This window comes from Antechinus flavipes, chromosome 2 (genome assembly GCF_016432865.1).
Source record: "Antechinus flavipes isolate AdamAnt ecotype Samford, QLD, Australia chromosome 2, AdamAnt_v2, whole genome shotgun sequence".
NCBI lineage: Eukaryota > Metazoa > Chordata > Mammalia > Dasyuromorphia > Dasyuridae > Antechinus > Antechinus flavipes.
The window spans coordinates 56,045,357-56,061,347 of NC_067399.1; the positions used below are offsets into that span (position 1 = coordinate 56,045,357).

The 15,991-nt window shown below is 36.1% G+C and overlaps 1 protein-coding gene across 2 annotated transcripts in view; it reads right to left on the reverse strand.

Moving 5' to 3' along the window:
* The window catches only part of IRF8 (interferon regulatory factor 8), a 72,366-nt gene that overhangs the window by 21,253 nt on the left and 35,122 nt on the right, over positions 1 to 15,991 (reverse strand). For both annotated transcript variants that reach the window (XM_051974838.1, XM_051974839.1), the window contains exon 2: positions 5,798 to 5,972. In XM_051974838.1, the coding sequence (XP_051830798.1) occupies positions 5,798 to 5,971 (174 nt within the window). In that variant the 5' untranslated portion in view covers position 5,972. The remainder of the gene's footprint in view (positions 1 to 5,797; positions 5,973 to 15,991) is intronic.

Sequence of the window (15,991 nt, forward strand, 5' to 3'; positions counted from 1 at the left end):
AGGGAGAATTCTGACCAAGGTCTTCCCGACTTCGAGCCAAGCTCTCTATCCCCAACTTGCCTAAGATCACCCAGGGTAGAACTTGAACCCAGTTCTTCTGCCAGAGCCAGTGAACTCATCACTGTATCAAAGCTGGCTTCATTTAACAGCTACCAAAGTTGAAAGAAGTTGTGAAAAGCTCAGCCTGGGTTAACAAATGAGCAAGGGTACTCTCCTGCCTCCCAATTTAAGGCTCTTTCCACAGTGTCCTATCACCTTTTAAAACAGACTCTCCCTTCACAAAAGGGCCTGATCCCTTTGAGGTTAAAGAGCAGAAAGAGGAAGTGACTCCAGTTCTTGAGAGTTTTTCACACATTGAACTTCTATCAATTTTTTATAAAAACCAGACCCAGGCGACAATTTAGCCTGTAAGGGATATTATGCAAATAGTCTTAATTTAGTCATCTATTCCCCTTGTTATTTTTAACAAAAAGGTATTTTGCATTTACATAGCATCCCTCCCCCTAAACCCACCTCCAGACTCTATTTTTAAAAGCTAATAAATTATTGCCTCCCTTTTCTTTTCTGGTGACCACTATTTTCTTTTTTTTTTAATATCTTATTTTATTTTATAATAACTTTATATTCACAGAATCCATGCCAGGGTAATTTTTTTTTACAACATTATCCCTTGCACTCGCTTCTGTTCCGATTTTTCCTCTCCCTCCCTCCACCCCCTCCCCTAGATGGCAAGCAGTCCTATATATGTTAAATATGTTGCAGTATATCCTAGATACAACATATATTTGCAGAACCGAGCAGTTCTCTTGTTGCACAGGGAGAACTGGATTCAGAAGGTAAAAACAACTCGGAAAGAAAAACAAAAATGCAAATAGTTCACATTCGTTTCCCAGTGTTCTTTCTTTGGGTGTAGCTGCTTCTGTCCATCATTTATCAATTGAAATTGAGTCTTTGTCAAAGAAATCCACTTTCATCAGAATACATCCTCATACAATATCGTTGTCGAAGTGTAAAGTGATCTCCTGGTTCAGCTCATTTCACTTAGCATCAGTTCATGTAAGTCTCTTCAAGCCTCTCTGTATTCATCTTGCTGGGGTGACCACTATTTTCTGACCCTTACAAACCTTGGGATCAGTATGAACAGGACCCCCAAAATCCCACCGTAAAGAGACAGAAGGCAGCTGAAGTGTAAATGTGAGATTTTGTTTCCAACAAATGATTTAATTGGCACATCCTGCAGCCCCCTAATCACAAACTAAACCTATTAGGAGATGAGCCTGTGAGAAAGAGAATTCAGTTTTCGTTCTTATTGGCTGCTGGTCCAATAGAAGGTCTCAGGAGACCATCCTTCACACATCACTCTGTATGGACCAAACTTCCAGATGTTTGACTAATTTTGTAACTTTTCATCTAGAGAACTGGATAATGTGGCTATCATATTTGAAAGTGATTCCAGCACTGAGAGGAATTCTTGAGACCGCCTAAGTCACATACTTTCGTTTTACTAACACCCAGAGAGGGAATGGAACCTGCCCAACCTCAGCTAGGACAGGACAGTCCATGCAGCCCAGTCCCAATCCCAACAGGTCAGAGTTGTTTCTCAATATCTCTCTGCACAACAATAGCCCTTACAACTTGGAGCTGTAATACTGGCATTGTTTAATAAACAAATATGACAAGGAAATTTAAGGTTAAAGGGTAGCATTCTCTATTGTGATTACTCTCTGTGTTCTGACTTTGAAGACAAAACTGCCTATATAGGAAAAGCAACAGATTTAGCACCTAAGGATCTGATTTTAGTTACTGGTTCTGTGACTAACCAACAATAAAGCATAATAGCATTATATAGCATTTTAGAAAGGTTTCCAAATAATTTTGTAAATATTAACTCATTTTATTTTCACAATAACTCTGGGAAGTATGAGGCATTATTATCCCCATTTTACAAATAAGGAAACTGAGGCAAACATGATTAGTAAATGCCTGAAGCCACATTTGAACTTAGGTTTTCCTAACTCTGAGTCCAAAATTAAATTCACTGTATCACCTAGCTCTCAAGTAGTTACAGGAAACGAGTTCCCTCTTTCTGAACCTCAGTTTCTTCATCTGCAAAATAACAGGGTACAGGGGCAGTTAGGTGATGTAGAGCCCCAGTCGTCCAGAGGACCTGAGTCCAAATCTAGCCTCAGATACTTACCAGCTATATAATCCTGCACAAATCATTTAACCATGACTGCCTCAATAATAATAATAATAATAATAATAATAACAGAGTAGGACTGGGTCACAGGTTTAGATCTGGAAACAATCTCAGAAGCCAATTTCCTCATTTTACAAATGAAGAAACCATCTTGGGAGTGTTCATTGATTGCCCCAAGACCACATAGATAGTAAGAATTAGAGAGGAAAGTAGAACCTAAGTCTTCAGACTGAAGAACAAATAGATGTTCTTTCTTCAATATCCTAATGATACCTACACATTTAGAGAGGGAAGGGAATTGAGCTAGCACCTAATTCAATCCCTTTATTTTACAGATGAGAAAAAGAATGCCTAGAGAGAGGAAGGATTATAGAACTTGGAGCCAGAAGATAGCATTAATCCTTTGCTTCTGTGGGCTTCAGGATGTTCATTTGTGAAATTAAAACAATAAACTTGAACCTCCTCCTTCCCAGAGATATCCTGAAGGTCCAAAGAAATAATGACCAAAGTCCACTTTCTATATTTCATTCAATTCAAGCCATACCAACTAAGAATCTACAAATGCTCAGCACTGGATGAGATAAAAAGTTTAAGTACAATAGGGTCGCTGCCTTTATAGAGATTGCAATCTAGTAGGGTTGAGAGTTATTATTAATATTTATCTTAGAATATCTCAATACTGAGGCATCAGGTAAAGTTTATCAGATGTTTTAGCTACATGGTACCAACCATATGACAGTGTGATAGTGAAGTCATCAATTCACTCATTAGTTATTATATCAGAAAGCAGTATAGACTGGTAAGAGCCCTGAATTTAGAGTAAGAAAACCTGTTTAACCATAAGTACATCCTCTCGCTGGACCTCAGTTTCTTCTTCTGTAAAATAGGTTACCTGGAACAATTTTACAATACCTTTCTAGCTCTAAAACTAACAATTCTAGATTAGCTGACAATTTGACTGTCATACATAATCTCAGCTCAGCCCTATAAAGGAATATATCACATTTCAACTGGCAGAAAAGCCTACAACCAAACAAAAATGCTACCAATGAGAAGGGAAATGGCTATTGATATTTGAATAGATCAGTAGACTGTAAATTCTGAGGGCAGGGAACCATGTCTCATATAAAATGTGTATAACTTTCAGTGCCCAACACAAGATCCTATACATGATAGAGTTTACAAAAGTTTGTTACTATATTGTTGTCATAAAACAGAGATTTTTAATCTGGGGCCCATGACCTTGTATAAAATGGGATACTATTTGTATAACATGAGATAATATTTATATTTATATAATACATTATGTAACACAATGGGTAACATATTTTGTATAGTATAATTCAATATTGGAATTTGTATAATGAGATAATGTTTGTATCTGTCTAATATACTGTGTATCATAATGGGTTATATATTTTGTATTGTATAATATAATATTTTTATTTATATAATACATTGTGTAACATTATGGATTATGTATTTTGTATTGTATAATACACTATTTGTATTTGTATAATGAGATAACGTTTGTATTTATATAATACAATGTATAACATAATGGGTTATATATTTTGTATTGTATAATATATTTGTATTTGCAAAATGAGATAATACTTGTATGTACATTATATATTGTATAACACAATGCATTATATATTTTGTATTATATAGTACAGTATTTGTATTTGTCCATGAGACATTTGTAAAAAGCATTGCAAGCCTTAACAGAGTACTTAAATGTTAGCTATTATTATTATTTTATATTTTATAACTATTTCAATATGAGTCATTTCTGCAATCCTCTATATTTTGTTTTATGTATTTAAAAAACATTCTTCTGAGAAGTTCATAGCTTTCCCTAGTCTATTGCCAAAGGCCTCTAGGACACAAAAAGGACTAAGAATCCTTGATATAAAGGGAGCTGATTTAGAAATATGTGGTAATGGCATAAGCAGAGAGCTGAGAATTAGGAAACCAGATGGACCCACTGCCAACTTCACTTCCAATTTGTCATATTTTCTGTGCTCTATTTTCCCCATCTGGCTTAAAGGTGCTATATTATATAGTCATTCTTGTTTCTTTATCCTATGGCTCAACAAACTCTGGAACACTAGTCAAAAGAGCCTGCGCCCTATCTCTTAATTTGGTCATGGTTATGGCTCACAGAATGACAATGGCAGAGCTAGAAGGGAATTTAGAACTCATCCAGCCCAAATGAGTCCAAGTTCCAAAGAAATGATGTAGTTGAGGTGGGGTGTCAAGAGAGTCAGAGAACCTGAATTTACATACTGGCTCTCTGCCTTGTTACCTATGTTATCTTAGGCAAAGTCAGTGGTGACTGAAATACTCTCATTCCCTACCTCCCAGGCTAGCAGTGCAAAAAGCAATTTAGAAACCTTAAAATATTATATAAAGGTTATATAACTATTACCAAAAATGCTATAATAAATATTCATTTTGAATGATTTATATTTTACTTTTAAGCCCACAAAATGGTAAAAGCACAGATTCATCCTATGTGTTCCAATTAATCACTATGTGGTGTAATAGCAGTCAGATGATTTGGATTCATGTTCCATATTTATCCCTTATAATGCTTTTGCAGCTTTGTGCACATGGCTTACCCCCCATGAGACTGTATTTCTCCATCTGTATATTGGTAATAACATTATTTGCAGTAACTATTTCACAGAACAGTGATTATGAAAATCATTTAATAAATTATAAAGCATTAAAAAGTATGGATTAGGATTATTGATACAAAGACAAAGAAATTGTAGTCAAGAACTTAAATTTCATGATTTTATGAATCAGACTGCTATCTAGCTCAAGAACCTTAAATAAGAAGTTCCTGAGGACAAAGATCCATGATTCATTCTTTTTTTTTAATATGAGGCAAAGCTGAACACAATGCCTTACACATTTTTTAACCCCATAGATATGATTTTATTGATATAGGGAACTCCCAGATGGGAAACTCTACCGATGCAGATCCACACTTGTTCAGTAAGTTGATAATAATGGGTTATTTGGAAGCACTGAATGAAGATACCAAAGAATTAGCACCTATCTGCCATTTGTAGTTAGCACTGAAATAATTCAAATGTACATCAGGTTTTAGATTAGGAACCAAGAAATATTTCTCAGTAGTTTTTTTGCTAGTCTGCTATCAATTAATCATCAAGTAATTGGGAAAACAGAAGATTGTTCATGGAATAAGAGAAAGGGATAAGAGACAGATGTATAAATTAAGAACAGCTTCAAGAGTATTAGATGAGTCCTCCATGAAGAATTTGGGGAAACACACAAACAAGAAATACATAAGAAAACAAGGATGGGTTGTAATCTCTACCTGTGGAGGAAATACCAACATGTTCATGAAATGATAGATCCTTGGTTTCAAAATATATGCCACAGATACAACAGAGAAAGAGAGAGAAGAAAATGTTATTTCTGAATTTCTGGGTTCTTTTAAAACTGGAAGACCCAGTAATTTAAAGAAAATTAATTATTAAACATTTCAACCTGCCCTTTAAATTGAGGAATGATCCCAATTCAGGCAGATTTCCTTAGGAAAGAAATGCCTCTCCATACCTTGAAAATAGAAGCATCCACCTCCTGATTATAATCCTGCTTGCCAGCATGTTTCCAAGGGATCCGAAACATGCTTTTCTCCTCATTTTCCCAGATGAGTCCAGGATACATATTACTGTCAATTTGTTCAATCAGCCACTGCCGGAGCCGTCTTCCACTATTTCTGTCACACATCCTGAAGGGAAGAAATCAAAAATCAAATACTTGTCAGCCAGTTTCCTGACAGAAATGCCATGTCAGAAAATGGAGTTATCTGAGCTTGGGAAGCATATGAGCTTTCTTCATCAGAAACAGGGAGAATCCAGAAACCTGAGAAGTCACTGTAAGAAAGAGACAGTTGCTGACTCTAAGAGATCAAATGTTTCAACAAAAACTAGAAATCGCATTCTTAATTGTCAATATTACAAATTACATAATGGCAAATTTCCAAATGTGAGAAAATTCTCTTGGGATTTTTTAAGGAAAAAAGTTAATTTTTCAAGTTTTATCAACTTTGTAGTAAAATATAGACAAAGGCAAAGTCTAAGTACTCCAGTCTACTGTGTTGTTGTTAGTCTTTCATTTTCAAAGAGGATTAGTGAATCCTGGGTGATGTCTTGATTTAAAATGAGTCACAGTTGCACAAAGTTGCACAAAATCTCTCTCTTCTTGGGTCATCAAAATCCAGTGGAAAGACAAAAGTCAAGATGGCCTGGGATGCAGTGGATGACCGTGGCATTTCCAATGCCTGAATAAGCTCTAAATATTCCACAACTATTTCATGATGATTGGAACAAACTACTCTCATCAGTCTATTCGGAGGGGGGAAGGAAGTCTTCACAAAATTGGGGTAAATACCTCCAACTCACTAATGAATTTGAGGCTTCTCAGTTATCCTGAACCTGATTTAGCCAGTCTGCCAAAACAGTTTTACTGGCATATGGCTGCTGGGAATGCTACAATTATTCAGAGCTACAGGTGAGAGTTGGGTGAAAGTAGACACCAAGCCCTGAAAAGAGCTTACATCAGAGGTGCTCATCCTCCCTGAACATAGAATACACCCCTTTGGGAAAGCTACCTTCATACTTAAAGAAAAAAACCCTAGAATCTGTCAGCTATAGCTAATCTCACCTTCCTACTTGTGTTACTTTGGGCAACAACTGAGTTCCAACATCTCTGGGACTCAGTTTCCTCAACTGTCAAATGTGAACATTGGACTTAACAGCCTCAGCTCCAAATCTAAGATCCAATGATCTTTTTTAATGTATTTATTCCTTACTTATGTCCAAGAGAATTCTGAGCATCTTTCAGATGTTACCTCCTATAGAAGAGCTTTTCTGAACCCTGCTCACTCCTCCCAATTATTAGCAATCTTTTCTTCTTGAAATTACTTTGTAATATTTATGTACTACCTTGTGTACATATAATATCCCCACTCCATCCCACCAGAGAATTAAGCTCTTTGAAGGCAGAAATGATTTCAATTTTATCTTTATGCTTGTGGCACAGTGTTTTGGACATAGTAAGTACTTAATAAATGTTTGCTGAATAAAATTACTGGATGAATAAATCGATTATAATTCTAAAACAGGTAAAATATTGTCCCTGACTTACCAAAATTATATTATTCATCTAACACATAGATCATGAAATTTTGAGTTTGTTTTTTTTCTCTTCCAGTTATGACATATTCTATCTAATATCTTTGATCCATTGGAACAATAATATTAAATCATGTTTATATAGTGCTATAATATTCCCAAAAAGCTGTTTATTCTAATAGTAACCCTATTATGGGATACTGTGACTATTATTACTCCCATTTTCTAACTGAGCAAAAAGAGATAGTATGACTGACCCAGGGTCACAAAGCTAACAAGTATCAGAGCCACAATTTATAGGATTATAAGATTCAGAATGGCAAGGAACCTTGGAACCCACCTCATCCAAACCTATCACTTCACATAAAAGGAAAATAAGTTCTAGAGAAGTAAAGTATGTTGCCTAAAATCACATAGTACAAAGCAGAGCTAAGATTCAGATGCAGGATTTTGTCATTCCTGTGGAGTGATCAGATTTAATTGTAAGTTATTAAGCATATTAATTAAAAACACAACAGTCACCAAGATGACTTTAAGGCAAGGGATACCTATGAATACAGTCAACTCACATGGTTCCATCCTACCCCATTCCACCCAATTGTTAGTTTTCTTTCCTTTTTGAAATTATTTCATTTATTTACTTAATTGTGTACATGTAATACTGCCTCTGCCTCCCCTCCTATAGAATGTAACCTCCTTGAGGGCAGTAATTATTTCATTTTTGTGTTTGTATTCCTAGGATCTGGCACACTGTTTTTACACACAGCTTATTAACCATTTACAGAAGAGAATTGTGGAATGAATGAGTTGATTATAATTTTAAAATACCTGTTCCTTCTATGTCTTTATAATACCAATCATATGTACCTGGTAGGTAACTGGCCAAGAAGACCAAGGGGCATAGCTATAGTACAAGAATAGAACAAAGTCAACTGTCTCTTTAGTGATCAAACCCATTAATCTCTTTAGCACCATTTTCTAAGCAATTTAGGCTACAAACCAACCACAGAAAAAAAACAGGAATGACTCTCTCCAGTTTCTCAGATATATCTCTTGTAAGAACAATCTTTGGAACCTAAACACCATGCCAGAACATGTCCATTTTCCCAAGAACCATAAGAGTGTCAACCATGCTTTATTATCTTACAGTCATCATTTACAAAAACAACAGCTGGAAATCCCCTAAACAGTTAGCCAGACGCCCACCCAGAAAATAACATAAAATATGTTCTGTGGAGTAAAATATAACCTCTTTCTGCCTTCCTGATGGGCAATAATCAATAGTTACAAAGCACAACACAAAACATGATTGAATACCGAGGTAAACTAATCCTGAAGTCCACACTGCCCATTATCCTCAGGGAAAGGTTCCACTTTTCTGTAGTCTGGAGACCCACTTATATTAAAAGATCATTTTACATTGGATGAGAAGACAAAGAATTTCTGGTCAAATTTCTGCCAAAGGTACTTTTGTCCAAGTCATACGAAAACTTTAGTTCATCCCACTCTGTTGCTTTATGAATTTAAAAATCAAGGAGTGCAGTCTCTGTTGGGTCACCAACTAGCCTTGCACTGATTCTCCCTACCAGCAGTGATGTTCCTAATTGACTACAGAGGATATTTCATTTAGCACCATTTTATCCTTAGCATATATCCCATATGTCATTTTTCAATCTTTCTGTTGTTTTTCTTTGCCAGATATCAACCTTTTAAGGGTTAAGGACTAAGACTTCAACTCTCTCCCAGAGAGAAAGTGTATCCACAAGGGTGACTGATTACTGACTGATAACTGATACAAGTTCCATATCAATAAAATGAAGGGCTCTATACTTCTAAAAATCATTCTAACTGTGATCCTTTTCCCATGGTGGGGGTGAGTATGGAAGAATAGACACTGAACTTCCTGACTCAATACTTACCAGTTGTATGATTTTAGCTAACTTACTTTATTTCCCTGAAAGTTCAAATTCCTCATCTATAAAATGAGAATAATACATGCATTAGTGGAACTATCCAAAAGATATTTATAAATTTAAAAGTATTATGAAAGTGTGAAATAATATTGCAATTTTATTAAATGCAGTCTTATTGTGAATAGGATTACATTCTTCAGCACATTGTATCTTGTAACTATAAACTTTCAGATGAAGCTTGACTGAGTCAGCCAGCTGAACAACCAAGAAAAAGACAGTGTCTTTATCACTGAGGGGAGCTATACTAGAACAATAAAACAAAATCAAACAACCTCCTGAAACAGAATAACACAATGTATATAATAAGGAAAGATCTCATAGGAGACTTCATTAAAATTAGAAATTGTTGGGACAGCTAGATAGCATTCCGGCCCTGAGGTAGGGAGGACCTGAGTTCAAATCTGGTTTCAGACACTTAATACTTTCTAGCTATGTGACCCTGAGACAGTCACTTAACCCTAATTGCCTAAGTAAAAAAAAAAAAAAAATAGAAATTATTGCTCTTTGGAAGACTCTATGATGAGAGGAAAGCAACAATATACAACTGAAGCTCCTTGCTGCTTCCTTTTACTAAATTAGCCATCTAAAGTCATTAGCATTTATATATCACTTTTGTCTGTCTTTCTAAATGGTTTTCTGAAATTCAGTTTAGATGGCCTGAAGACTAAAAGTTCTCTTTTTTTCTAGCAATGGGGTTAAATGACTAGCCCAGAATCATACATTATCTGAGACTTGATTTGAATCCTGGTCCTCCTAACACTAAGGGTGGTATGCTATCCATTGTGTCACCCAGCTAACCTTAATACCGAGAGTTTTTCATGGATTTCAGAGATTTTGTGAACATGGAAGTGAAAAATATTTTGATACTTTAAAAAAAGTGTTAAGAACTCCTGAGCTAATCAAACCTCTACCACCCCATTCCACCCCACTCTGTCCAGCACTTAATAAATAATGGAATTGGAAAATAAGATGACTTGGCCAAAGACATACAACAGTTGGTTGAATCCAACTTTGAAAGTAGATCTCTTGACTCCCAGTCTAGTGAGTATCCTTTACACTACAGCAGAGTAATAACATGAAGAAGCAAGATTCAAAATTTTAGCACATACACATACTTATCTTACTTTTCATTGGACTGTGGTCCAAAAGAATAAGGTCTGGATTTAGTCAGAAGAAAACTGTTTTGAAATTCTAATTCCAACACTAGAAAGCAAGTCACTTCCCCTCTTGAGGACTCACTCTGCTCACTTGTAAAATGGAAAGCTACCTCTCTCCCTCATCTATGCTTGTTGAGAGGAATGCTCTTTGGAAGCCATAGAATATGATAGAAATAGGAGCCAGCTCAACTTGTTTAGAATCTTGTGTTGTGAAGAAGTTCTTTAAATAACATTGGTTCCTCATTTTATCGTCACAACCTCCCTTTTACAAAGGAAAAAAAGAGCATCAAGTAGTAAGGTGAGTTCCCTAAATCCACATCTCCTATTAGGGGATAGGATTCAAAGATACATCTTCTGATTCCAAATTGGATTCCAAATGCTGGGAGAAACAACATTTCCGTGATGAAATTCTATTATTTTATTGTCTTTATTAACTGTCAGGATGAAAATTCTATTTGGAGTACTGATAAATTTACCTATGTGCCAACACTAACCCAATGCCTTGGCAGGAACAATTCAGAAACAGGATCATGTGCTTACAACTAGCTTCCTCTTCCTTAATTTCAAGATAATAATTTTTCCTACCTGCCAAGTCCTATCTAGAAATAATCTGCATCCCTACAAATCTGTCAGGTAGTAAAGCTCCCCAGATCTAGGATTAAACCAGTTCTATCTAATTTGGAAATCCATGTACTAAACAGCAGAGGTGTGTCTGAGAAAAGGTAATGCACTCACTCTATCAAGTACCCTTTGGACTGAGGATATAAGTTCCCCTATTCCTCCCTCCTATTCTACTAGAAAAGCTTGGAAACTGCTTCAGCTTCTTTCCTCCTTTTTCCCTCGACATTCTTGAACTGATAAGAACAATTCCAGTTTTATTTCAGAAAACCTTATGACAAGTTTAAAGGTATTGATCTATAATCATAGACCATCAAGTACCCTCTCCTTGGGAAAAACAACCAAGGCTCAAATGAGATAATGATGGTTATAAAGTGCTGTCAGGCAAGCAATAGGCAACAAGCATTTAGTAAGTGCTTAGGACTCAACAGGACCTGTGGTAAGACCTGGAGATACAAAGAAAGGAAAAAATAATTCTTGCTCTTGGGGACTTTATAATCCAATGTGAGAGAGATTAAAGTAGACAAACTCTTATTTAAAAGAATCAATTACTATTCCATCAATTAGAAAGTACCTTACTTGCTATTAAATACATGAACTATCTTATTAACTCAAACCATGATTTTGGGTGATTTTGCACAAAAGTTAATCAGAAGCAGTAAACCCAGCAAAGGAAATCATTGTTACATCGTAGTGGGGAGGAAGGCGCCCAAGACTTAAATCAAAGGACCTAAAATCAGATTGATAAATATGAATCTTGACAGTGTATTCAATACCATTGTATTTACTGTGGAAAAAAAGGCGAAAAAGTCAGGTGCCTAGATGGAACAGCTTCTGTAATAATTCAGGCAACTGAAATATTAGGAAGATTGAGAAACACAACTCATTAGAAAGAGATCTAAATTGGGAAGAAGTTGTTTATTAAATTCATCATGTACAATTCTTAGTGGCCCCATTTGGGGTTCTCTTGGCAAAGACACCAGAATGGTTTGCCATTTTCTACTCCAGCTCATTTAACAGATGAGGAAACTGAAGCAAACAGGGTTAAGTGGCTTTCCCAGGATCACACAGTTAATAAGTGATTGAGGCTAGACTCTGGTCTCCCCAACTCCAAGATCAGCATTCTATCCACCATGCCATCCAAACATCCAAAATTGGGGGGGGGGGGAAACCTTGATTCAAATCTTGATCCTACTACTTAACTACCTTCATGAACCTAGGCAAAGGTGAAAAGAAAGAAAGGAGGGGAAAGAATAAACATTTCTCAAACACCCAGTATGAGCCACCCTGCTCTGAACTTTACATTCATTCCACTACTGGAGAAAAATCTAGAGTTTGGTAACAGTAAGATTCTAATGATGGACCTCTAGCCGAAATTCAGAAAGCCATGTGAAGAAGTGGAGATATGGGGAAAGCTTACCTGGCCCAGATAAATATGTTCATCTTTATATAATAACTTTAAATTTAGTTTGAGATAGAAGATGAAAAAAGGACAATATTAAATATAGGAAGGTGGTATGCAGGAATGCAAATGCTGCTTCTGGAATCCAAGACCTGGTTTAACTCCTACAAGATCTAATCAAGTCACACTCCACCCTCTCTCCTCATCGTGTTGGACAAGATCTTAAACTTCTAACGTCCGTTCTGGTTCTAAATTCCATCATGAGGGAGATGGTCTAATACAATTCTCTTGGCATCTGAAAACTCCTTAAAAGAATTATTAATAATACATGATTTCAACAATGGGGCCACCCCCTCAACCAGTGAAACACAGTCTCTTGCCATATAGATGGTATTCATGAGTTGTTGGGGGTAGAGGAGGTAAGTGGATCACCTGGTGGCTACCTTAGGGGTAAGATGGCTCTCTGAATTTAAGTAAACTGCTCTTCAGTCAACAGATGCATAACAAACACACAACTGGAATCTGAAGCTTCTCCAGCTAAGTGGGACCTACCAAAATCTGAACTTTATATACACAGTCTTTGAAATCTCAGATCAACTCCACCAAGTGATGAGGAATTGGTGAATAAAAACAAAGGATCGTTTAGACAATGAAAATCACTTTGGTGATATTTAAGGTGTGGGGAGAATAGGAAAAATGAGGAAGTATATAGACAAAACTGAGTTTTTAAAAGACATATGCTTAGGCAATGGAGCAAAAAAGTGATTATTTCTCTGTCTTTCTTTCCTCTCCTAAAACCCTAATCTCTAAGGCAGAGGAATCCAATTTCCCTTCAAAGAGCGATAGGGATTTGAAACACAATTTCCCACTTATTTTAGTTTGTCACACTTGAGAAAGGGAAGAGAATAGTACCATATTTCTTTTTTATCTTCATCATGAATCACATGATTAGCCATGAGCAAGGGTACAAAATACAAGTGAGAGTTGGAGATTTTCTTTGGGGTGACACTTTTCCTAAATCAGACTCTCTTGGGAAGCATGCTTAGAAAAGTGGCATTAAATTGGCCAAATCAGTCTAAGATCAGCTACAAATTCCACTAATGCAACCAGAACAAATGGGGTTCTTTATCCCATGTTGTCAAACTAGAAAGATTTTTAGAAAATGGACTTACCTGCCTCATTTTTTAAAGTTACACACACACACACACACACACACACACACACACACACACACACAATACACACACACACATCACTTGAATCTTGTCCAAAAAACAGGCAATGCCAAGGATGCCTTTTTGATCCACAAGTTTCTGATTGGGTCTAAGGTATCCCTAAATGTTTAGGAACATCTCATTTCATCAGTACAACATGGACACATAGAGGTCCAGAAGCCACTCTATGTTACACCCCTCAAAAAATATATATTATTTAATTAGTTCATGGGAGTCTTTTTCTGAAGGGACAGCCCACTGATACCTGAAACTAAGTGATTTTTACCACCTATTAGGGAAGATAGATTAAATCAGTTGTAAGATATCAACACCACTTCTGTGCATACATTTATCAGAAGGCTTTGCCCATTGTCAGAAAAGTATGAGCAATTTTTAACTAGAGACAGCATGGAGATCTATTAGAGTTTTCTTCAAGTATAAAGAGAATAGAAGAATGACATTCAAAGGATATGTGGTAATAGAGGAATAAATCTGAGACAAAGTCAAAAAACCCAAATATAGGTTTCTAAACCACATTTAACTTGTGTGTGACTTTGGACAAGTAATTTGGCCTTTTTCTATCTCACTTTCTACATCTGTAAAATGAAGATGTTGGACTAGATGGTCTCTTTTATCCCTGCTAGTTCATATGATCTGTGACTTTATGAAAGAAGAATGCAGGAGTACAAAAGAAAGATAAGCAGTTTATTTCCTCTGGCTCAGTTGTTTGAAAAGACACTTTGCTAACCCTGAGCAGAGTTCAAATCCCACTTCCAAAGAGGAAGTTAAAGCATTAATTTTTTAATAGCTGCACACGCAAAAAAAGAAAGAAAGAAAGAAAAGAAGAACAAAACTTCTCAGAGTTGCATGTTAAAAAAAAATGCTTACAAAGTTGGGCACAGTTTAAACATTTGTACTTGCAAAGCCCTGTAGCACTGAGAAAGATACCAAAGTTTAGATTAGTTCTTGCCTTCAGGGAGCTTACCTCAGTATGAATCAAATAAAGTACTTCAAAATCCTTGAACTAAATGACCAAAGAGAGGAATCAAGAAATAAAGTATGTAGGCACTTTGAGAGATTTCCATTATGGGATTTAGAATTAGAAGGGCCGGAAAAATTTAATCAGATCTCTTCATAAAAAAAAAAAAAAAAAAAAAAAAAAAAAAAAAAAACTCAGTTTAAAATGATGATCATCATTTTTAAAAAGATGATTGAATTGTCTTTCATTTTAAAAGATCATTTAAAAAAGATGAAGAAAATGAAGTCCTGAGACATAAAATGATTTAAACACTTGACAATGGCAGAGCTAAAAGAAACATAGAACACATAATGCCAGCACCAAAAAGAACCTTAAAACAAAGATTATAGACCAAGCTTCAAGAAATAGATTCCCAGAATTTCACAGCTGAGAGACCTTACAGGTCACTAGTCCAATCCCTACCTGAATGAGAATCTCCACTACAATTATCCAACAAATGATCATCCAGTCTTAGCTTGAAGATGTCTAAGAGAAGAAGGATCCAAGGCTCAAGGCAGCCCATTTCATTCTTGAATAGATGTGCTAATTGTTAGAAATTTTTGTTTTCCCTGATAGGAAGCCTAAATTAGCCTTTGCAATTTCCCGGTCTTTGCTTCTTGTTCTGCCTTCCCCCCACCTCATCCCAACCCTCCCCGAGAAAAATAAATCAAAACCCACATCCTCAGAAAGTCTTTTAAATAAAGGAAGACAACTATTATGTTCACCACCACCAAGTTCTCTCTTTTCTGAGCTAAAAATTTCCAGTTTTTTTCCAGCAGATCTCACCTAGTATTAGCATGATTATGTTCACCACCACCAAGTTCTCTCTTCTCTGAGCTAAATATTTCCATTTTTTCCCAAGCAGATCTTATCTAATATGATACTAAGAATAGCCAATATTCAATGGTTTCCCTCCTCTGGAGGACCCCAGCTTGTCAATGTTCCTCCTAAAATGTGACATACAGAACCAAACACAGTTATTTTCTATGTCTAATCGGGCCAAAGGATAATAGGACTATACCCTTCCTCTTTCTGGACGTTTGACCTCTCTCAGTAGAGCCTCAGATTATAGGCTAATAGAGTTAGAAAGCTGGAAAGCACATATAGAGAGAGCCTTTAGCCTAGTCCCCTCATTCTACACAAGAGGAAAAAGAACAGTAGGGCTAAAATTGGTACACAAGTCCTCTGTCTCCAAATTTAGTGCCACAACATTTAAATACATGTGTAGACGG